At 54.7% G+C, this 23,465-nt stretch overlaps 2 protein-coding genes across 9 annotated transcripts in view; both read left to right on the top strand.

Annotated features, from left to right (window-relative positions):
• Positions 1 to 349: 349 nt before the first annotated feature.
• TIE1 (tyrosine kinase with immunoglobulin like and EGF like domains 1) lies at positions 350 to 19,552 on the top strand. 3 transcript variants are annotated; one of them, XM_033836623.2, is made up of 23 exons: positions 355 to 574; positions 3,272 to 3,589; positions 3,670 to 3,780; positions 5,245 to 5,400; positions 5,563 to 5,694; positions 5,855 to 5,995; positions 6,215 to 6,343; positions 7,166 to 7,311; positions 7,539 to 7,683; positions 9,750 to 9,908; positions 10,086 to 10,223; positions 10,410 to 10,706; positions 11,256 to 11,546; positions 11,879 to 12,069; positions 14,413 to 14,623; positions 14,785 to 14,895; positions 15,109 to 15,299; positions 16,273 to 16,386; positions 16,492 to 16,562; positions 17,715 to 17,755; positions 17,862 to 17,958; positions 18,042 to 18,141; positions 19,089 to 19,552. In XM_033836623.2, the coding sequence occupies exons 1-23, from the start codon at positions 517 to 519 to the stop codon at positions 19,158 to 19,160; spliced, it is 3,420 nt and encodes a 1,139-aa protein (XP_033692514.1). In that variant the 5' UTR covers positions 355 to 516; the 3' UTR covers positions 19,161 to 19,552. The 3 variants fall into 3 exon arrangements, 2 of the variants coding, with proteins under 2 accessions (XP_033692514.1, XP_033692519.1); XR_012325553.1 differs by lacking the exon at positions 17,862 to 17,958 and having other exon boundaries at positions 350 to 574; positions 19,089 to 19,124; XM_033836628.2 differs by lacking the exons at positions 355 to 574; positions 3,272 to 3,589 and having other exon boundaries at positions 3,714 to 3,780; positions 3,936 to 5,400.
• A 142-nt stretch (positions 19,553 to 19,694) lies between these two features.
• MPL (MPL proto-oncogene, thrombopoietin receptor) overlaps positions 19,695 to 23,465 on the top strand; it is a 28,908-nt gene continuing 25,137 nt past the window's right edge. For all 6 annotated transcript variants that reach the window (XM_073790928.1, XM_073790935.1, XM_073790931.1 and 3 more), the window contains exon 1: positions 19,695 to 20,050. In XM_073790928.1, the coding sequence (XP_073647029.1) occupies positions 19,957 to 20,050 (94 nt within the window). In that variant the 5' untranslated portion in view covers positions 19,695 to 19,956. The remainder of the gene's footprint in view (positions 20,051 to 23,465) is intronic.

Below are 23,465 nucleotides of genomic sequence, written 5' to 3'. Positions count from 1 at the left end.
GTGAACGGCTCTCGAGGACACCCATGTAACCACGTCCTGGGACGCACACTTGAGGAATCGTGTGTTTGTGCTGGGGGAGGGACACCCCAGAGCAATATCCTCCCCCATCCCCTCTCAATAGGAGGAAGCCAGTGGCTTCCTCCCTTTCCTGCCTCCTGCCTCCCGCGTGCTGGCAAGGCTGAGGACCACGCGGAGAAGAGGGGAGGGGAAACAGTCCCACAGTCCCCAGGTCTGTCCTTATCACAACCCTCCCCCACCTCAAGTGACCCCAGTCCAGGACCTTCCAGGCCACACCCATCCCGAGCCTTGCAGGGGCCAGACTAGGGGGGCCCAGAGGCCCAGAAGCAGGATAAGTCCTCCCCAGCCCTCTCCCCGGCCCGCCTCCCACCCAAGCTAACTCATTTCCTCTTCCTCCCCAACACCAACACACACTGACAGCACAGGCTGAACAGCCAGACCCGGAGTGACTGACCGTGGACCCCGCTTGTCCCGGCTGCCCTGGTCAGCCTCTGGATTATGGTCTGGCTGGGGCCCCCTTTGCTGCTCCCCATCTTCTTCCTGGCTTCTCATGTTGGTAAGTCTGCCCTGAACCTCCCCCCACCCAACCCCCAAAGCCCTGACTCCCCCCGAGAAAACCCTATCATCACTGCCATCACTTTCCTCTGCATGCTGATCCGCTAGAAAGTGGGATCAGGGCCTGGAAAACCCAGGCAGGCACTAGGGATTGGGGGAGGGGAGCAGCCACTGACTGTGTTGGGTGTGCACATCAGTGGGGAGCAGCAGGGCCTCTGGGCCCGTGAAGCTTTCAGTGGGTACTCATACGGTCAGTGTGTGGGACTCACGCAATTATTCATTTATCAAGCACCAACAATATTCCAGGAGCTGTGCTAAGTGACAGGCCATTAGCCGCTAGATCTGTACAACAGATTAAATGGTGCGGACCTCCTATGGCTGTTACTGGGTTTAAAGGAGGTAATTGTCACAGAGCACTTGGTAAGAGCTTCTGAATAAGCGGCAGCCGATTCCTTCAGTGTGGTGCCCAAAGAGGATTAGAATGCAAAGGCCGCCTAGAGTGGTTCATGGTCTAGTGGGGGACACGGGACACCAGGTGAGCGCTGAACAGATAGACGCAGAGGAGCACCGAGGGGTCAGCTTACTCTGCTTCAGGGTAGGAGATGAAAAGGGATTTGGAAATACTGCACTAAGAGGGGTGGGCTTCATTCCAGGCAGCCCGAACAATAGATGCAAGTCTCAGAGGCGGGGAAGTGCACAGGAGAGAGGGTTCCTGGAGGGGACGCAGCAGGAGGGGCAGTGTGAGCAGCAGAGGGCTCAAGAGCGAGCACTGCATCCTGAGGGCAATAGGGAGCCATGGAAGGTTGTAGACCAGACAGTCACAAGGTCTTAGAGGGATCACTTTGGAGGATGAGTTGAGGAAGGAGGAGTGTGGCTGTCAGGATGGTCCAGGGGAGTAAGGATGAGGGTTACCAAGGGCGGGCTTGGGAATGGGGATGAAGCCAAGAGGCTTTGAGGAAACAGAATTTTGTGACTGATGGGGGCAGCCAGAATAGTGCTCCGAGGTGTAGACTTTTAGAGTCAGACAACCAGGGTCGGCCAGTTACTCATCGTATGACCTTGTGCAAGTTATTTCTCTGAGCCTTAACTTGCCAGCTATAAAACTGGGGTGATAACACCCACCTCCCAGGAGAGTTGGGATGATAAAATGAGAGAACATAAGTAAAGTACCTGGCATATCACTGACCTCCAATAAACATTAATTACGATGACAGCAGGAGTATGAGATGACTCCAAAGCTTGTATCTCAGGTGGGTTTTGCCGTCTGCTGAGGCAGGGGGCCCAGAGAGGAGCAGGTTTGGGAAGAGCTGATGGAAAGCAGGCCCGAGCTGAGAGGCCATCCAGGGGTTATTGACTCAGAAGTGGTAGTGAAAGCCCAGGGAGGGGATGAGCTTACTAGAGGAAGCGTCGAGAATAATTATCATGACCCTCCTCTGTGGCTGGAAAGACATCAACTTCTGGAGGGTGTGAGGACCCAAAGGAAAACAGGTGCTCGGCACAAGATAGTCAGCTTCGTTTACTCATGAAGTACATTTACTCATGTACTTCATTACTCACCTTGATAAGTGACGTAGCACTTAAACCAACTAACCACCTGGCAGTGAACAGGCAGGGACAGAGTAGGAGGGGCTCGGGAAGGTTTGGGCCCCGGGGCTGAGGAGGCTGGCAGGGCTCAGCCAGGCCTGGACTCCAGCTCTCCGTGGTCCCTCCTGGTTCCTGCCTCACATTGTGTGCCCCAGCCTTTCATTCCACACCTTTACTCAGGCTGTGCCCTCTGCCTAGAATGCCCTTCCTACCACTGACCTCTCCCTGTCCTCATTCTGAACCCTCACCGTACCCTGCTCAGCTTTAAGACCCTCAAGCTGTATCTCCCGGGAGGCACCTGTTCATCCTCTGCCTCCCCCATGCTGAGTTAGGCATCCCTTCTCTGTGCTCCCCACACAGTGCCCTGCATTTGACGGGTAGGTCCATGTCTGTCTCCTCATGGGGCCCACAGCCCTTTGGAAGGCAAAGACCAAGGCCCACCTGGTGTCTGTGTGTTTCAGCCCCAACTCTGCCCTAGGGTCTGCCCTCCCTGCTTCTGGCCTTTTGCTGGGCCCAGAGCTCTCTTCCTTTCTGCCCCATAACCACCTGGCTGCAGAACCCAGCCTCTCCCACCTTCAATCCCAGCACAACAAACAGGTCCAGATTTCTGGAGTGATGGGGAGGGGTCCCTCCAAGACACTTCTGATCTCTCAGCGGGGTTGGGGGGAGGCGGGGGAGGGCAGGGAGAGCGGCTCCCCTTTGCAGAGCAGCTGTAGAGACAGGTCAGGAAAGGGGACTGCCGGGAATAGAGGAAATGGAGACGGGGCGCGTAGATCATTCTTTCTTTCCGAAGGCTGGGCTGTAAAGGGAAGCCATCTGGCAGGAGAAGGGAGGGGATGGGGAAGCCAGAGAAGGGGCTTTGTTTTTGTTTTTGTTCTTTTAGGATGAAGAGACTTGAAGGAAAGGGGCCAGTGCACCGGGAAGGGGACTGGGACAGGAAGGGACGGGGGTGGACGTGCCTGATAAAGTTCAGTGCCTGGTGGGCGGGCGGGGAGGGGCGGGGAGAGGAGGAGAGGAGAGGGGAGAGGCTGGGAGGAGAGGGGCAAGAGGGGGAGGGCGGGGCAGGGGTGAGGGCGGGGCCCTGCCAGATACGGAGCCCGGTATCCCGGTCCAGGCGCTGCGGTGGACCTGACGCTGCTGGCCGACCTGCGCTTGACCGAGCCCCAGCGCTTCTTCCTGACCTGCGTGTCCGGGGAGGCGGGGGCGGGCAGGGGCTCGGACGCCTGGGGGTCCCCGCTGCTGCTGGAAAAGGACGACCGCATTGTGCGCACGCCCCGGCCCTGGCAGCCCCTGCACCTGACCCGCAATGGCTCGCGCCAGGTAACGCTGCGCGGCTTCTCGCAGCCCTCGGACCTGGTAGGCGTCTTCTCCTGCGTGGGCGGCGCGGGGGCGCGGCGCACGCGCGTCCTCTACGTGCACAACAGCCCAGGAGGTGAGTCTGGCCGCCGGCGGGGAGGAGGGGCAGGAGGGGCTGCCCTTGACCCCTGACCCCGCCCTCCATCCGCCTCGCAGCCCACCTGCTCCCGGACAAGGTCACACACACGGTGAATAAGGGCGACACGGCAGTACTTTCCGCGTGGGTGCGCAAGGAGAAGCAGACAGATGTGATCTGGAAGAGCAACGGTGAGAGGGGCATCTGAACTGGGTGGGCAGGCAAACCCATAGCTCTGACACCCCAACGCCTCCATGGCCCTCAGTATTCCCAGTTTTGGCCCCTGACACAGCACCTGTTACCCCAACTGGCCAACCTCCGGGGCGCCCCCTCTCTCCTGCACCAGGTCCATGGGAAGCACCTGCATCCAACTCATCTCTAGCTGTGAGATGTCCTCCTACTGCGCCCAGAGGACCAGCAGCCTCGTGGTCAGCTACCTCCTTCCCTGTCACCCCCAAATTAGCGCTATGTTAACCCCTCACGTTGGACTCTCCTCTGAGAGTTAGCAGGTGCTGTCACATTAGCCAGTCTGGCAGGGAGCAGCAGTCCCCATGCTGAAGAAGCAAACGGGTAACAAAGTCCCAGAACAGGCAAGGGAGGTTTGGCCTCTTCCAGAGATTTGTCAAGACACGTGCAGGGGCCTGGGCAGGCCTGGGGATCTCAGCCCAGGCCTGCCCCCATCCTGGCCCTATCAGGCCCTCTGGCCACCCCATAGAAGGAAGCAGTTTTCCTGTGTGGCCCCACAGATTCCTGCCTCAGCTCTCACACCCACAGCCCTCTGGCTGACTCATGAGTCCCTGGGCTCCTGAGGGAGGAGGACCCTTCTCTTGGGCCAAGGGGTTTGCCTCCAGAGCTCCAGGCCCCCCGAATTGATGAGAGATGTGGAGAGTCAGGTAGACCTGCGTTCCCTAGAATCTCTGTTCCGTCCTGAGCAAAGAGGCAAGAAGGGGTGGGGCAGGGACAAGGACCCTGATATTAGGGTCCACACGTCCTGGAGGGAGAGGCTCCTGGGAACTAGCTGCGCGAAGAAGAGGGGAAGAACTTTCCAGGAGGAGGATTGATAAGAGCAAAGGCAGGAAGCTGTGAGATACCACAGTGTTTCTAGAAGAGATAGAAGCAATTCAGGAATTCAGGAATGTTAGGAGTCAGGCAGGATGTGGAGAGGTATGGGCTACACGGTGGCCAAACTGGTGAAAATGATTTGCTAAGCAGTCGGATGTTGTCTTGAGGGCAGTGGAGAACCATGGAAGAGCTTAAGCCGGGGAGCTACTGCGGAATCTATTGGAGAAAAATCTCACTGGCTGCTGAGTGAAGGACGGACAGGAAAGGGGGAGACTGGAGGCAGAGAGACTGCTTGGAAGGCTGTGGGAGGCTGGGAGCAGGGTGGTGGCAGTGCACGTGGAGAGGAGGGGGCAGCTTTAGGAGACGAGGGGGAGATTGAACCGGACTTGGTGATTTACTGAGTGGTTGGTGGACCATGGAGAAGAGGATGCTTCCCAGCTTTCTGCCTTGGGTCCAGACGCTCGCTGGTGCCTTCCCCCAGGTCTGCTCCCTCTGCCTGGCGCACGTTGATGTGACTCAGGCCGAGGTGGGCAGAGGGAGGGAACACCAGCTCTTGTGTGATGGTGAGGCCCCTGACCCGTTTATGCCCCCAGGATCCTACTTCTACACCCTGGACTGGCACGAGGCCCAGGAGGGGCGGTTTTTGCTGCAGCTCCCAAACGTGCAGCCGTCGTCAAGCGGCATCTACAGCGCCACCTACCTGGAGGCCAGCCCCCTGGGCAGTGCCTTCTTTCGACTCATCGTGCGGGGTCAGGAGCAGAGGGCAGAGGTGGTGGGTGGTGTGGGAGGCTGGGAGCCCTGTGGTACTTCCTGTGGACCCCCTGCATCCTCTGGTCCCCCAGGGCTGCCCCAGTCCTCAGCAGCAGTGGTCCAGTGGGTGAGGGTCAGCTGCTGAAAGCACATTCCTGCAGGTTGTGAGGCAGGGCACTGGGGACAGGACTGTACCAAGGAATGCCCGGGCTGCCTGCATGGAGGTGTCTGCCACGACCAGGATGGCGAGTGTGTGTGCCCCCCTGGATTCACTGGGACCCGCTGTGAGCAAGGTAAGGAGGAGGGGGCCACTAGGACCTGGGCAGGAAGGGATGCCTGGCTGGGGGAAGACTCTCAAACCATGGGCATGGACCTTGGAGGGTGAACATGCCAAGTAGGTCTTGAACCCTGGGGCCCAGCAGAGGCCCCTACGCCCACATGCCCTCTTTCTAGCCTGCAGAGAGGGCCGTTTTGGGCAGAGCTGCCAGGAACAGTGCCCAGGCACATCAGGCTGCCGAGGCCTCACCTTCTGCCTCCCGGACCCCTATGGCTGTTCTTGTGGATCGGGCTGGAGAGGAAGCCAGTGCCAGGAAGGTACGGACTAACCCGCCCTCCATGCTCCCTGACCCAGGCAGTCGGCTACAAGCGTGGCCCCAGCCCTTCACTCTGGCCCCGACTTGCACACCGAGACCTCCACGGTCCCCGCTCACTTGGCCAGTGCCCTCTCTACCCAGCCAGTCATTACCCAGGCCCCAGCCGGCCCTCGTTGCCCCCTGACCTGTGCCCCTCTAACCACACCCCCTCTGTTCCCAGCCTGTGCCCCAGGTCATTTTGGGGCTGACTGCCACCTCCAGTGCCAGTGTCAGAACGGCGGCACTTGTGACCGCTTCAGCGGCTGCGTCTGCCCCTCCGGGTGGCATGGGGTGCACTGTGAGAAGTCAGGTACGAGCTCGGGGGGCTCTGAGGTCCCTCGGAACAGGTCAGCCTTCACCAGACGCATCTCCCTGGCTCAAAGCCCTGCCCTCAGGGAGCTCATGGTCTGGAAGTTCTCACCGCCAGCCCACATCATCCGTACAGGGATGGGCAGCCCCCCAGGGTGGGTGGGAGCCCAGAGGAGGCCCCGACCAGCCCGAGAGAGTCAGGGAGGGCTTCTGGGAAGAGGTGCAATCTGAGATGGAATATGAAGGACAAGAGAAAGATGGCTGGAGGGAGAGCAGGGCAACGGCCAGGGGATTGAGGACTCAGGCTCAGTTACCAGGACAGTGGCGTGAGGGGAGGCTCCGGGAGTGATCAGAAGAGGTCAAATCTTGGGGCCTTTGAATGACAGGCTATAGCATTTGCACTTAATATGAGAGGCCAGCAGGGAATTGTTGAAGAGGCATGGGGCTCTCAGGTTTGTGTTTGAGAGAGGACAGTGGCTGCTGGGTGGGGAGGGGAAGCAGGAGAGCCTGGAAGACCTGTTGCAGGGCCCAGAAACGATGGAGGCCTGAACCAGCGTTCTGGCTGTGAGGCTGAGAAGGGGTCTGGTCTCCGTGTGGGAAGGTATGAGGAGGCAGAGGGTGCAGGGGGTAGACTCAGGGGCAGTCAGAGGTGGGCGTGAGGGCCCTGGAGGAGTTGCACAGGACTTTGCTGGCTTTCAGGCCCGGGTGACTGGGCTGCTGGCGGTACCTCCGCTAAGATGCAGGACTCTGGGGGAGGGGTGCTATGGCAGTCACGTATCTGCCCTTGCAGGGCCTCCAGGATGCGTGTCCCCTCTCTCCCTAGACCGGATCCCCCAGATCCTGGACATGGTTTCAGAACTGGAGTTCAACTTAGAAACGACACCCCGGATCAACTGTGCCGCCGCGGGGAACCCCTTCCCAGTCCGGGGCAGCGTGGAGCTCCGCAAGCCGGACGGCACAGTCCTCCTGGTCAGCCCCGTGACCCCAGCCCAGGGCCCCTGCCCCTCCAGACCCCTGACCCCTCGGGGCTTTCTGCGGGCTCTGCCCACCGGCCTGACCACAGCTCAAATGGGGTCAGGCTGACTGTTGAGGGACCAGCACCCAGGCTCTGTCCCCTCATCACCCTGGACGAGCACACTTGTATCTGCCACATGGCACACATTCTCTGTGGTCTGTCCCTTCCCCGTCTCTCTCAGTCCACCAAGGCCATTGTGGAGCCAGATAGGACCACAGCCGAGTTCGAGGTGCCCCGCTTGGCTCTTGGGGACAGTGGGCTCTGGGAGTGCCGCGTGTCCACGTCTGGTGGCCAAGACAGCCGACGCTTCAGGGTCAACGTCAAAGGTCAGTGATGTCCTAGCTGATGCTGCTCAGACTGGGCATCGTAGCAGGAAGGGCAAGGGCATCTAAGGTCACAGCCCAGCATCAGGCAGAGAAGAGGGCTTGTCTTCAACCTGAGACCTGGGCAGGGCATTGTCCAGGCTGGAGCACAGCTCAGTCCCATCTGGAAAGGGCATCCCATGCCCCAGAAATGGGACACCCTGCAGCCTTGCCCAGGGAGATGCTTCCCCTCTCTACCTCCCCCAAACCCCACCCCACAGACACAGTGCCTTTCACCCCACCTCTGGGATGCTGCGTCCCCCCACCCGCCAACCCTGAGTCACACCACAGGGCACTCATTGCTAGGACAGGGGGGTGCCTGGGGCTGTGGAGCTCAGAGGGTGACCTGCTTCATTTCCAAAGGTGCTTCCTGGTGAGTAAGGAGGTAGCTGCCATTGCCCAGGATCGCTCAGAGCAGAGCACCCACACCCCGGTATAGGTGTCCCTCACCTTCTCCAGCACCACAAGCCTCAGACGTTCACAGCCCCTGCCGCGCCTTGGCTTCTCTTTCCCTGTGCTCCTGACCCCGCCCTCCCCTGACATAAGCCCAAATCTCTTGCTCATCTTCCTCTTTCTCACGGTCACACTCTGCTTCCCATTCTCTCTCCACTACTCTGTCACCCACCCCAGTGCCCCACCTCCAGGCTTTCTCTTCTCGCTCTCCCCAGGCTTTGGGCCCAGACAGCTTGGCTTTGAATCTTCACTACAAACTCTAGCTCCATCATCTAAGCAAGTTACTTATCTCCTCATAGCTTGTTTCTCTCTCTGTGAAATGAGGGTATCAGCGCTCCCTTGATAGGGTTGCTGTAAAGATTAAATTAGATGATGCTATTTAGCACAGTGCCTGACGCAGGGTATGTGCTCAATGTATGTTGACATTTATTCTTATTATTAGTTAAAATGTCAACTATTCCTAAGATTTCAAATGTTCCCTAGCAACTCCCAGATATGATCTGCAGCCTGGACCCCTCTCCTGGGCCCCAGACCCGATTGGCAGGACCTCTGTGTAGTGGAGGTCTGATTCTGAAGTCAGCATGGAAGTTACCTGGTGCCTGACTCGAGGGCCCACTTTCTATCCAGTCACCGCCACATCTAACCTCACCTGTGAGCCACAGGCCCAGGGCCTCCACAGGATCCAAACTGGACCTTCCTCTCCCTCCAGACCAGCACTTCCTCCTGACATACTTCTTCCTGCCTGACCCCACTGTTCCCGCCCACCCCCTCAGCCACACCCCTGCACCTTCCTTGACCCTCCCCCATCCATCCATCCATCCATTCTTAGAAAATCCGTCTGGAAAATGTTTGAAAGAGGCAAGGGAACCAGTGAAGGCCTTAATGCAATAATCCGGAGAGAAAAGCTAAGGCAGAAAGGGCAGTGGCCATGGGGTAAGGAAACTAAGCAGGAGCACAAAAGCTCTTTGGAGTAGGATGGGCTGATTTTAGGTGGCCTGGTCAGATAGACCCTGTTCAAACCCTGGCTCCATGTCTTCAAGCAAGTTGTTTCATGTCTCTGAGCCTCAGTTTCTTCATTCATAACATAGGGGTGATGAGCCCTGCCCGAAGGCCGTTGTCAGGATTAGAGACCATGCACATGAGGCATCCGGGTAGAGCAGGTGCTTCATCACCTGCTACCCTTTTTTTTTTTTAAATTAAGAGAGTGATGGATGATGGGGGGAGGGGCAGAGAGAAGGGTGACACTGCCTTGGGTTTCAGCCCCCTCCGTCTGCACCCACCTTGCATGGGCAGAGTGCCCTCCCCCAAACCCCTGTCCAGCCATGCCACTCCCTCACTTCACATCTTTTGGGACATCCTCATGTCCTTATTGCCGAGTCCCTGCACCCTGAGCTGTCCTCCCTGGGCCCTGGACACTCTGGTCATCTGTTGAACTTGGTCTCTCCCCAGCCCAGGGGGTCCCCCGATCTAAACCGAAAGCCAGAGTTGTCTTTGATGCCCAGAAGACAGAGTCTGCTCCTATTTCCAACGACTGGGGGTGCTGTCTGGGCCATGCCTTACCCCAAGTCTCCTGGCAGTGCCCCCGGTGCCCCTGACTGCCCCTCGGCTCCTGGCCAAGCAGAGCCGTCAGCTCGTGGTCTCCCCGCTGGTCTCCTTCTCCGGGGACGGGCCCATCGCCTCTGTACGGCTGCACTACCGGCCCCAGGACAGCACCATGGCCTGGTCCACCATCGTGGGTGAGCGGGGAGAGAACAGGGGGTGTCTGGGGAAGGATGGGATGTCAGGCAGTGATGAGGGGAAAGGGGGGATGGAAGGAGGGAGAAGTGTGTGGAGAAGAGAGGGACTGAAGGGAGAGTGGTGGCTTCTGGAAGGGGTTGGGACTGAATAGTGTGTGCTGCACACCCTGCCCCCAGTGGACCCCAGTGAGAACGTGACGTTAATGAACCTGAGGCCGAAGACAGGATACAGTGTCCGCGTGCAGCTGAGCCGGCCAGGGGAAGGGGGGGAGGGGGCCTGGGGGCCTCCCACCCTCATGACCACAGACTGTCCTGGTGAGAGGCCAAGAGTTATCCCTTTCCGCCCCCCAGGGGTTACTGTCCTATACACTCAGGGTTGTCATAGCTTGTCCACCCTGGGGGTCCCTGCCTTTCCCACTGGAGGTTGTCCCCTGGGGATCACTATCCCGTCTGGCCCCAGGGACCCACTGGACAGTTCTGACCCCCGACCTCTGGCCCCAGAGCCCTTGTTGCAGCCGTGGCTGGAGGGCTGGCATGTGGAGGGCCCCGACCGGTTGCGAGTGAGCTGGTCCTTACCCTCGGTGCCGGGGCCACTGGTGGGCGATGGTTTCCTGCTGCGCCTGTGGGACGGGGCCCGGGGACAGGAGCGGCGGGAGAACGTCTCGTCCCCCCAGGCCCGCACCACCCTCCTGACCGGACTCACACCTGGCACCCACTACCAGCTGGACGTGCGGCTCTACCACTGTACCCTCCTGGGCCCAGCCTCACCCGCTGCTCGTGTGCTTCTGCCCCCCAGCGGTACGCTGGGGAGGGAGTGATGGGCTCAAGAGGGAGGGAGGGAGGACATGGGACGCAGGGAACACAGGAGACCCAGAAGGACGTGGGAGGTTATAGGAGCCTGGATGGACGTGCAGAGAGCATTGCACGTGAAAACATGGGCATAGGGAGGACCCGGGATGTGAGGCAGACACAAGCATGGGGAGGACATGACACAGGGAAGGATACAGGATACCAGGAGGACATGGGACTTGGTGGGACCACAGGGTGTGGAGGGACATGGGGAGGACCTACGACACTGGGAGGGTCTGGGCCACCAGGAAGAGAATCTATGTAAGGAGAACATACATGTTCTCCTTACATGTAAGGAGAACCAGGGGCAGCAGAAGCTCAGGGGTAAAGGAAGCCGCAGGGAGAGGGATTCAGCCCAGGAAGGAAGGAGGAGGTTGGCAGGGTGCCTCCCGTTCCGGGTTCGCGGAGCCGGGGACACAGCTAGCGTGGATCTGTCTGACCCCACAGCCACACAGCCCGGTCCCATCTGAGCCCTGCCTTCTCACCCCGTGTCCACAGGGCCCCCAGCCCCCCGACACCTCCACGCCCAGGCCCTTTCAGACTCCGAGATCCAGCTGGTGTGGCAGCGCCCAGAGGCTCCAGCTGGGCCTATATCCAAGTACATTGTGGAGGTGCAGGTGGCTGAGGGCTCAGGAGACCCGCTGTGGATGGACGTGGACAGGCCCGAGGAGACAAGCACCGTCGTCCGCGGCCTCAACGCCAGCACGCGCTACCTCTTCCGTGTGCGGGCCAGCGTCCAGGGCCCCGGTGACTGGAGCGACATGGTAGAAGAGTCTACCCTAAGCAACGGTAAGAGGGCGGGGCCCAAGAGGACTCCTGGGCCACAGGGTCAGTCTCAATGCTCTCTCCTTCCAAGCGATCCCCCGCCTTGGAGCTAGGGCATCCTAGGCCCCCTCCCAACAAATGACACAAGCCCTGGCACTGGGGACCCTGACCCTTCCCTTCCTCTGTCCTAGTGCTGGAAAAATCATGTCATTCCAGACCCATTGGTCCTAGGCCTGATACACCTGCTCCCTACCTGGAGCTGGGATCTCTGACCTCTCCCTCTGTGTGACCCCATGGTGGCCTCGGGGTTCCCTGACCCAGGTGTCCCTATGATCTGCCCCTCTTATTGGATCCAGGGCTGCAGAGCGAGGGTCCGGTCCAAGAGGTCCAGGCAGCTGAAGAGGGTCTGGATCAACAGCTGGTCCTGGCTGTGGTGGGCTCTGTGTCTGCCACCTGCCTCACCATCCTGGCTGCTCTCTTAACCCTGGCGTGCATCCGCAGAAGCTGCCTGCATCGCAGACGCACCTTCACCTACCAGTCGGGATCGGTCAGTCACCTGTACCCTTCTCAGGGCACATGTGTGCAGACCCTGTGTATATATGTTCCTACCTGTACACACATTAGTATTTGTACACTGCGAGTGTGTGTGTGTGTGTGTGCGCGCGCGCACATGGGTGTTTGTGTCATAGGTATAAGACTACACTCAACAACGTGCAAGGGTACGATACTTATCAATAATTTTCTCTATTTCTCTAGAAGTGAACTCAACTCACAGCCCATTTATATTCGTGGTGACATGTTTAATATCCCCAGTTCAGAATCACTCGGTTATGTCCCTGTTGCACCACGGTCAATTAAGGATTCTCCCCCTTCTCACGAGGGGTGATGGAAGCCTGGGAAGCCTGGTGATAATGTAGGGAACGCCTGGGCTCTGTGCCGGCCTCTGTCTGGGCAGGTCGTCCCACATTTGGGAACCACCCTACACCTGCACGCATCTGTGACTCATGGCCTCAGCCCTTCCGTAGCCTCCTTCCTGCCGGCAGGGCACTCGTCCCAACCTCCATCCTTGCACATCCCAGGGCCTCCTTGGGGAGACGTAAGAACTCCAGGGGGCTTCCCTGTGCCCTGCAGAAGGCAGCATATTCTGTGGCCCTCAGACCCATTGCTGCAGGCCCTCCTACAGCTCTTGAGCTGGGCCTGCAGCCTCACCTGTCACTCCTGGAGACAGGAAGCACAGGCCTCCTCTCTTGGCTTCCCTGTAAACCTGGCTGAGTTTTCTGTCCTGTCTATGCCCCTCCAGCCAGCAGGCCCACACCGAGGGGCTTGGGGTGGGGGTGGGGTGCTGGCTTCTCTTCAGGGACCAGGCATCACCTCATCTTGTCACCTCCTCCTACCTCTCTCTCCTCTGGGATCTTCCCCACTGTTGTCACTTATGATCTGAACTCTGACCTTGGTCCCCTGTGCCTGGGTTCTTGATATTTACAGCCAAGCTTTGGCATTTCAAAAGAACAAAAACAAAAAACTTCTCTCTCAAGGGCTGATCCTTGTGACACAAAGCCTAGTGTCCGAGGCTATTGTCTCTGCCATGCCTTTAGAAAACTCCCTTCAGAGACTCAATCGGCCTCTTTGTTCCAGGCTGCATTGGCCTCCTTCTGAGGTCAGTGTGCAGAAAGTGGCCCTGGCTGTGGCAGGAGAGGGTCACGGGTACGAATGTGGAGGGAAGGAGTAGGAAAGCAGCCTTAAATGGGTACAGCGCCCTGACATATATCAAGATGTACCCCTGCTACATGCACCCGCGTGCGCGTATGCGTGCGTGTATACATGAGCGCGTGTGCCGGGCGTGAGTGCACGTGTGCGTCCCTGTGAGTACCCCCATCTGTATGTGCCTATGTCCCTGATACATGTGTCCCTCTGCTTGTGCTCCTGCTTGAGCATATGTCCACGTGTAGTTCTCATGGATGCCCTGCATACGGACCACCACGAGAACATGCGTGTGCATGCTGGTGTGTGCCTTCAGCTGTCCATGTTTTGTGTGAATCCACGTGACCTGTGTCCTCAGCCCTCGCCCCTCACGCTGGGCTGCAGCTCACGTAGGGACCGCACCCACCACCAGGTCTGTCTTAACCCTTCCTTTGGCTCTCGTATTGGCAGCGCCCGTGGTCCTGTTTAGCGGTCTCCTCTTCCTACCAGCCCTGCGCAGGTGGCCCGGCTCCTACTTGGTTGTGGGGAGTGGATGTTCCTCTTTTTTATGCTCTTTCTATCCTCAGGTCCCAGGGTGATTTGAGAGCTATGGGCGGCCACCAAGTGGGTGGACAGGGGTAATCTCTGCTTCCACTGCTGTGGAGAAGAAAACCCATCCACTGGCTCCCAGCAGCTCAGGGCTTAGCATGGAGTAGGTGCACAGTAAATGTACCCTAGCCCACTGCCCAGGGCTGGAATCCCCTCCAGAGCTTCCTTGGTGACAAAAAAAAAAAACTGGTTGTGGGATCAGCACAATAAGGGGAAGCTCATTACTCCCCATCACAGTTCATTTCAATTCCTTTCAGTTTTAAATGTTAGGAGTATCATCCTTCCATGACGCACGCCGTGGCTTCTAGCAACTTTACCCACTCCTTGTTCCTCCAGAGCCCCACACACCTGATCCCCAGGTGGTGGCCTCTGCATTTCTCTCCTTGGACATCTGTCCACTCAACAGCCCACCTGTGGCTCCATCTCGTATGATTCTGTCTCGGTATGTGTCCTGTGTCTGACTGTGCTTGGCTGGCCACCAGCGTGCCCTCTGTCTGAGTCTCTGTCCGTTTGTCTGACCACTCTTTGTCTGCCTATCTGTGCATCTTGCTGCCCCTGTCTCTTGTGTGGACTGTCTGCCCACTTGTCCCATCCTATGAAGGGTGAGGAGACCATCCTGCAGTTCAGCTCGGGCACCTTGACACTGACCCGGAGGCCAAAACCACAGCCCGAGCCCCTGAATTACCCAGTGCTGGAATGGGAGGACATCACCTTTGAGGATCTCATTGGGGAAGGGAACTTCGGCCAGGTCATCCGGGCCATGATCAAGAAGGACGGACTCAAGATGAATGCAGCCATCAAGATGCTGAAAGGTCCGCTGCGAGTGACTCCTGCCCAAGCCCTGACCCTCTCCTTTGTCCCACAATCCCAGGCCCCACCTGGCTTCCACCAGCAACTGACACCAGCCCTCACCAGCCCATACCCTTTCTCCAGGGTTATTTTCGGCAAAAGTGATATTGGATTCTTTACACAGAGTATGCCTCTGAAAATGACCATCGTGACTTCGCGGGAGAACTGGAAGTTCTGTGCAAATTGGGGCATCACCCCAACATCATCAACCTCTTGGGGGCCTGTGAGAACCGAGGTGAGCCCCCAACTCATCACCTACCCCTTCTTCCAAACCCCCATTATCAGCCGTCACCTTCGCATCTGTAGCTTGTGGGAAGCTTCGGGACACCGAAACATCACCGTTGGTTCTCCTTTGTGCACCAGGTTCCCTGTCTAGTACCGTGGGGTGCCTGCTACCACCCCAGGTTGCCTGAGTATAAACCACCACCCTGTATTCCTCACCTCCCAGGTTACTTGTATATCGCCATCGAATATGCCCCCTATGGGAACCTGCTCGATTTCCTGAGGAAGAGCCGGGTCCTGGAAACTGATCCAGCTTTTGCCCGAGAACATGGAACGGCCTCCACCCTCAGCTCCCGGCAGCTGCTGCGTTTTGCCAGTGATGCTGCCAATGGCATGCAGTACCTGAGTGAGAAGCAGGTGTGTGTGAGTGTGTGTTGGGGGAGGGGAGGGGAGCCCATGGAGCGGACTTCAGGAGATTAAATCAGCAGGCTCTAATTGATGTGGGATTGAGGAATAAAGAGGGACGTGGCCCCATCCTGTCCTGGATGAGTGGGTGGGAACACAGGGCGAGGAGCAGGTCTGAAAAAGGTGTTGCGTTTGAAGCATCCGGGGGACATCATGGTGGAGGTGTTGGCTTAGCGGTTGTAGAAGCCAGCCTGAAACTCAGGAGGGAGGCCTGGGCCAGGGACGGCAGTCTGGGAGCTGTCACTTCACAGTTGGTGACACTGGTGGCCAGGGAGTGGGCGAGACTCACCAGGAGAGGCTGGAGGGTAGAACAGACAGGGGAGGCCCGAGCCCAAGTTCGAGGACACCCCGCCTAAATGAAAGGAGAGAGGGGACAGTTGAGACTGAGGGGAGGCATTTTGAAGTTACTAAAGTTTTGAGTATCTTTGAAAGCAGAGGGAAAGGGGCCAAGATAAAGGGAGGGGTGATGGAGAGAGGTCTCTGAGGAAGGTGGAGGGCCCAGTGGGGAGGATCTGGAACTCAAGGGAGAGGTCACTTTGGGCAAGAGAAGGGCCTTTCCATGCTCATCAGTGGGGTGGGGGTCGGGGAGAGGTCAGGAAAGACGGGGTCAGGGAGCATGCAAAGAGGCGAAGGTGCAGTGTGGTCACTGGGGAAAAGCCCACCTTCGTCCCAGGAGAGGGATACAGCCTGAACTTGGCCGTGGCCCAGGTCACTAGAAGGAAGAGATGACAGCCAGCACTGTGATTCTTCTCAGGCAGGAGTTTCTGATCCAGGATGAGGCCTGGGTTGGGGGGCAGAAGAGTAAGGGGCTACTAAAGGCATGGAGGGGCCCACGAAGGCAGCCACGGGGCCAGACCCCTCGCTGGCCCCGGAGTCTGGGGCTCACTCATCCCCCATCTTTCCTGACTTCTGACCATGCCTGCAGTTCATCCACAGGGACCTGGCTGCCCGAAACGTGCTAGTCGGAGAGAACCTGGCCTCCAAGATTGCGGACTTCGGCCTTTCTCGGGGAGAGGAGGTTTATGTGAAGAAGACGATGGTAAGTCTCACTGGGACTCTCAGGGCCAGGCCTGGCCCTGCCTCCCAGAACCTGCTAAACAGCCCCTTTCTCGTCACCTGACCCCTCAAACCCACTCTCTCCCAGGGGCGTCTCCCCGTGCGCTGGATGGCCATTGAGTCTCTGAACTACAGTGTCTATACTACCAAGAGCGATGTGTGAGTGTTGGGGGGAGGGGTGGGAGGGTTTGGTCCCCTGAGGATGCTTGTAGGTGTAACCTGGACGCACCTCAGAGATGTCTCAGGTAGTCCAAGGCATGACTTGGCCATCCCTACAGTGTGTTCTAGGTGTGACACAGGTGTGACAGATGCGTCTCAGGTATACCTTGGCCATGCCCGGCATCTTAGTGGGAAGGCGTGGGGCTAGCTGGAAGGAAGTTTCAACTTGGAAGGTGTGTCAGGAGTAGGATTGGAGTGGGGGTGGTTGAGAGCTATATTTGACTAAGAGACTGGAGGATGCCTTGGAGAGGCTTGGGGACGCTGGTGGATAACGCCTGGGTGAATGGAGAGACGACTCCAAGAATGTTCTCACCTTCCTCTCTGAAGGGGAGGTCACACCCACCCGAGGACCTAACTAGAGCATGACCCCCAAGACGCCCTCACTGCGCTCGCTCCTCCAAACAGCCATCCTGGCACACCCCTGCCCTTCTCTCCAGGGAGCCTGGCCTACCCAGCGCTCCAGCCCTGGCTCTGCCCCTTGCCCCAAGCCCTTTGGCCTGGCCTGCCCGGCTCACTGTCCACCACACCACCACCCCTCTGATCACTACTCGCCTACTTCCCGCTTCTGCCCCAAGACCCCTGAGATTCCCTCCCCCCACTAGAACTTCCACCCTGGCCTCAGCCACCTCTAACCCGCACAGCTGTTGTTACAATATAAGAGGCAGTTAAGAGCAAGGGCTTTGGAGCGAGACTGCCAGGGTTTGAATCCCAGCTCTGCCACTTACTAGCTGTGTGGCCTTGGGTGAGCTAGCTAAGCTCTCAGTGCCTCTGCGCCTCCATCTGTAAAATGGGGATAATAATTGTACCTATACCATAAGGTTGGTGTGAGGGTTAAATGAATTAGCATACACATTAAATGATCAGTGCCTCGCCTACGGTAAGTGCACAGTAAAAATGTTAGCTATGATTACATTAAGCCTGGGAGGCTGTGAAGGAGTTTCAGTTGCAGAGACAACAGCTGGCCAAGGCCAGACCCTTGCAGAGTAGATGCACACAGGGGCTGGGAGGGGCTGCACACCTGGGGTAGGTTGACACTAACCTGCTGGGCCCCTGGGGCCTAGAAGGTAACTAAGTACATCCTCCTCGTTTCAGTTGGTCCTTTGGGGTCCTCCTCTGGGAGATCGTGAGCCTTGGTGAGTTCCTGACCCCTGTTCCCGAGATGGTCCCCACCTTCTCCCTACCCACCCGCCCACCCTCCCTCCTGGGCCCTGGGCTGAGAGAGCGTTGCCCCTCCCGCAGGGGGCACCCCATACTGCGGCATGACATGTGCCGAGCTCTATGAGAAGCTGCCGCAGGGCTACCGCATGGAGCAGCCTCGCAACTGTGATGATGAAGTGTGAGTCCCCTCAGCCTTGAGCCCCGGGAACCCCGTCACCCCAGCAGGCCCTGACCCTCACCTCAGCGATCCCCCACCTGCAGGTACGAGCTGATGCGGCAGTGCTGGCGGGACCGTCCGTACGAGCGACCCCCCTTTGCCCAGATCGCGCTGCAGCTGGGCCGAATGCTGGAAGCCAGGAAGGTGAGGAGACTGGGGGGGACGGGGGCTGGTCTCGCCGCGCTCGCAGGGATGCCCTCTCATAGAAGCCAGAGAGCAGCAGCCTCTGTGTCCCTGTCCCCGCCACTAGCTGCACCACAGCTAGGCCGGGCCCTGGGATGCAGCCCCCCTTTCCAGCTCTCACTGGGTTGGACACTAGGCCCTTCTAAACTCTTCCAAGGCCACTGATTAGCCTCAGCAGCAAGTCGTTGTCCCAGGTCCCAGGTCCCAGACTCCCTGCCTGTCCTCTGCTGGGGCCATCAGCCCACTCTCATCTGGGACACCTCACCTGGCACAGAGCCAGAGTGGAATCATGAATGGTCAGCTCACCAAATGGATGGAGGATGAGTGAATGACCCAGTAACTGAATGAATGAATGAATAGAATTAGTGGATGGATGATACAATAATCATTCAAATAAACATGTAATTAAATAACTGAATCTAGTAACCATATAAATAAATGAATTATCACATAAATATAAGTGAAGAAATGCATCAAAATGAGTAATGTGAAGAGTTCGTCATATGAATTAATTAATGACTAAGTAGTTAAAGGAATTATAAAACTATCTTAAGAATGAAGGAATAATCAAATAACCAGAAAAATGGGTAAATCATCAAAAATAGCCTTATAAACAGATGAATAAGTAAATGAATGGATGAATGCATTAGCAATCAATTCATCGGATAAGGGCATGAAAAACTCCTTTCGAACAATTGTGTCAAGGGTCTCTCACGTGAGCCCCCAGCTGTGGTCTGATGACCTTGCTGCTCTGGGCTGGTGAGGACCACCCTTGGCCATGGGGTCATCTTGAGTCTCCGAAACAAATCCGTGTCACTTCAAATACCCCAACCACATGGAAGTCAAGGACCTCCAGGGCAGGCACGCCCCCATCCCTGGCCCCCACTAAAGCTTGCTCTGCCCCCCAGGCCTACGTGAACATGTCGCTGTTTGAGAACTTCACGTACGCGGGCATCGACGCTACAGCTGAGGAGGCCTGAGCTGCCATCCGGCCAGAACGTGGCTCTGCTGGCCAGAGCAACCTCGGCTCTTCAACCTGTGACTTCTGATCCTTGTCTCCTGAGCTGCCTCAAGGAATTGTTTTTTAACTTAAGGAAGAGAAAAGGGGATCCGGGGATGGGGTGGGCTTAGCGGGGGGGCGGTCCTCATCCTTTGCAGTTGCTCCCAGTGCCTCCTGAATTACTGACGGCTACCCTCACGTCCTTCGTTCTAGTTCAGCTGCTCCACGTTTGTGCTCTTCTGTTCCCTGCCCTCAAACCCCTGCTTCAGCCCCTCCACTCAAGCCAGCACTCACACCACTAACATGCCCTGTTCAGCTGCGCCCCACTCCCAGCCTTGTAATCAGGAAAAATAAATGCTGTGAGAAGCTCCATCCGATGTCTACCATTTACTGCTGGTCAATCCCAGGGAAAAGTTAAGCCAAAGAGGGAGAAAGTGGACTTTCCAGGAAAAGAAATGCTATCGCTGGTTACACTGTCATTATTTCAAGCCCTCTACGGGGGTTGCCTCTGCATGATGGGAGATATTCTTGAAGACCCATTTCATACATACACTGCCCCCACATCTCCGTCACAATGAGAAGTCCAGTTCTCCCCTGGTCTCTTCCCGGCTTTCCAGCCTCTATCACCAATGCGTCTCCCTAGGTAGCTGCCAGCCTAGGATTCTCTGCTCTGTCCAAACAGTCCCCTCCCAGGATCGGCTCTAGGCCAGCCTCAGCTCAAACTGTCACCTCAGCACCGGACAGATTCTGGCCTGTCTTGAGCTCCCATTTTCCTTATGTCTCTAGACAGCCTTCCCTGGCTTGGTACTGCCCGGCTTGTGGGCCCCAAAGGAAGAAAGCAGAGGTCACTTCCAACTTCAGCCAGCCACGGTAGGATTCCTTTGCCTTCCTCAGAGTCTCTAAGTGTGTGGGGAGGTGATCCCTGTACTGAAAGCTAGTCCCAAATCATTACCCCATGCTGTGTGGCCTTCAGGTTTGCGCATCCTTTTGATTTGTCACTGCTGGCCTCAGCTTTCTCTCCCACTGGTCCTTAAGAAACAAGACTTGTCTTGCTTCTCACATTTTTTCAGCGAATCAGATAAAATCGAAGAAGACATAAAGATAGGATGGTATTGTGGTTAAGAGCACAGATACTGGAATCACACAGACCCATGTCCAAGTCCCTGCTATATCACTTACTATCTGTGTGACCTTGGTCAACTCACTCAACCTCTCTGAGCTTCAGTTTTCTCCTCTGAAAAATGAAGTTAGTAACAGCTACCTCACTGCTGTTAGCACTAAATAAGATTACACAGGGACGTTTCTCACAACTATGACCTTGGACATAGTGTTCAGCAAGTGTCAGCTGATATCATTATACACAAATGCAGTAAGTTGGGGAAGGGGGTGATTATCAGAACCTATATTCCAAAAAGACTTGAGTGGTTAGAGAGTGGAGCTGAATTTAAGAAGAAGAAATTAACTGGAGTAAAGGGGAGGCTATGCATGCTAGGGGAGATGGGATTCTCTAGAATGAAATTCCATTTCAGCTCTACTGCAGGGATATTTCCAGGTCTTGGATGTGGGGATTAAAAAGTTATCTCTGGTAGGGACCAATATATAAACAAAGATGCCCCTGTGGGGTGACAGGTATGTAAACAAACAATAAAATATAGTGGTGTATGCTATAAGAGAGGGAGACGGGACCTGTGGGATACGTAGAAAGGAGATGCAGTCGGGAAGGCTTTTCTAGAGAAGGTAACATTTTAATATGGGCCATGAAGAAGAAGCAGGAGCTTAACAGAAGAAAACACCTGGCAGAGGAAACAGCACCTGTGACATGTGGTATGTTCAGGAGCTGCAAAGAATTCCCTGTGTCTGGAACAAAGGGAGAACATAGCTCCATGAGGGTAATGACCGCAGAGAGGTGGCAGGGGCCAGCCCATACTGAACCTTATAGGCAATATTAAGGATATGGGTCTTTATCCTAAGGGCAAAGGGCAGCCATAGAAGAGCTGGATGCAGGGGTGTGTCATGAGCAGATTTGCATTTTTGAAAAGATCACTGGTTACTCTGTGGAAGATGGATTATAGAGGAACAAAGTGACATGCTATAAATTAGATACCTTAAACAAAATGGACAAATTCCTAGAAAGACAGGAACTACCAAAATTGACTCAAGAAAAAATAGGCAATCTAAATAGACTTATGACAAATAAAAAGATTAAATTAGTAATCAAAAAACGACCTACAAAGAAAAGCCCATGCCCAGATGGCTTTGCTGGTGAATTCCACCAAACACTTAAAGAATAAATACAAAATTTTCACAAACTCTTCAGAAATAGAAGAGGAAAGAATAGCTCCCAATTCATTCTGTAAGACCAGTATTACCCGATACACAGAGCAGACAAAAGATCACAAGAAAACAAAACAACAGATCAATATATCTTATGAATATGGACACAAAAATTCTCAAGAAAATACTACAGAATCCAGCAACATATAAAAAGGATTGCATAACATAACCAAGTGGGATTTATCCCAGGAGTGCCAAGGTTGGTTAAACATCCAAAAACCGATTAATACGTCAACGTATCAATAGAATGAAAAACAAAAACTACATGATCATCTCAATAGGCACAGAAAAAGCATTGGACAAAATCCAACACACTTTCATGTTTAAAAAAAACAACAACTAAAACTAAGAATAGAAGGAGACTTTATCAACCTGATACAGGGCATTTACAAAAATCCACATCATACTTAATAGTGAAAGACTGAATGCTTTTTCCCTAAGAACAGGAAGGAATAAGACAAAGATATCTGTCTCCCCACTTCTATTCAACACTGTACTGGAGGTTCTAGCCAGGGCAGATGGGCAAGAAAAATAAACAAACAGCACCCAGACTGGAAAGGAAGAAGTAAAACTGTCTCTATTTGCAGATAACATGATTGTGTATCCAGGAAATCCTAAGGAATCCACTAAAAAACTATTACAACTGATAAATGAGTTCAGCAAGTTTGCAGGACACAAGATTTATATACAAAAGGCAGTTTTCTTTTATATACTTGCAATGAACAATCTGAAAATGAAAATAAGAAAATTCCATTTACGATAGCACTAAAAATAATAAAATACTTAGGAATATATTTGGCATGCAAAACTTATACTCTGAAAACTACAAAACATCATTGAAAGAAATTAAAGCACATCTAAATAAATGGAAAAACATCTCATGTTCATGAATTGGAAGACTTAGTATTGTTAAGATAATAATACTTCCCAAACTGATCTACAGATTCAATGCAATCCTGTCAGAATACTAACTGGCTTCTTAGTAGAAATTGACAAGCTGATTCTAAAATCCATATGGAATTGCAAGAGACCCAAATCAGCCAAAACAATCATGAAAAAGAAGGACAAATTTGGAGGACTGACACTTCCTAATGCGAAACTTATTATAAAGCAATAAAAATCAAGATAGTGTGGTGCTGGCATAAGGATAGACAGATAGATCAATAGAATAGAACTGAGAATCTAGAAAGAAACCCATGTGTCTATGATCAACTAATTTTAAACAGAGGTGCCAAGACCATTCAATGGGAAAGAATGGTCCTCAACAAATGGTGCTGGGACAACTGAATAGCCACATGCAGAAGGATGTATTGGACCTTTTACAAACACCATAAACAAACTCAAACTGGATCAAAGACCTAAGTGCAAGAGCTAAAACTATAAAACCCTTAAAAGAAAACACAGGGGTAAATCTTCATTACCTTGAATTTAGCAATGAATTCTTAGATATGACACCAAAAGCACAAGTAACAAAATTAAAAATAAATGAATTAGACTTCATCAAAGTTGAAAACTTTGGCATATCAAAGGACATTATCAAGAAGGTCAAAAGACAACCCATAGAATGGGAAAAAAAAATATTTGCAAATCACATATCTGAGAAGGGACTTATATCTAGGATATATAAAGAAGACTTACAACTCAATAAAGATAACTATCCCAATTTTTTAAAATAAGCAAAGGCCCTGAATAGACATTTCTCCAAAGAAGATATACAAATGGCCAATAAGCACAAGAAAAGATGTTCAACATTATTAGTCATCAGGAAAATTCAAATCAAAACTGTAAGGAGAATTGGGGTGGAGGAGGGAAGGATTGGAAGTTTGGGATTAGCAGACACAAGCTATTATATATAGGACGGATAAACAATAAGGTCCTACTGTAAAGCACAAGAAACTGTATTCAATATCCTGTGATAAACCATAATGGAAAAGAATATATATATGTAACT

The sequence above is a fragment of the Tursiops truncatus genome, chromosome 1, assembly GCF_011762595.2.
Source record: "Tursiops truncatus isolate mTurTru1 chromosome 1, mTurTru1.mat.Y, whole genome shotgun sequence".
Taxonomy (NCBI): domain Eukaryota; kingdom Metazoa; phylum Chordata; class Mammalia; order Artiodactyla; family Delphinidae; genus Tursiops; species Tursiops truncatus.
Note: the sequence above shows the minus strand (reverse complement) of the source record. Positions and strands in the feature narration are given on the sequence as shown.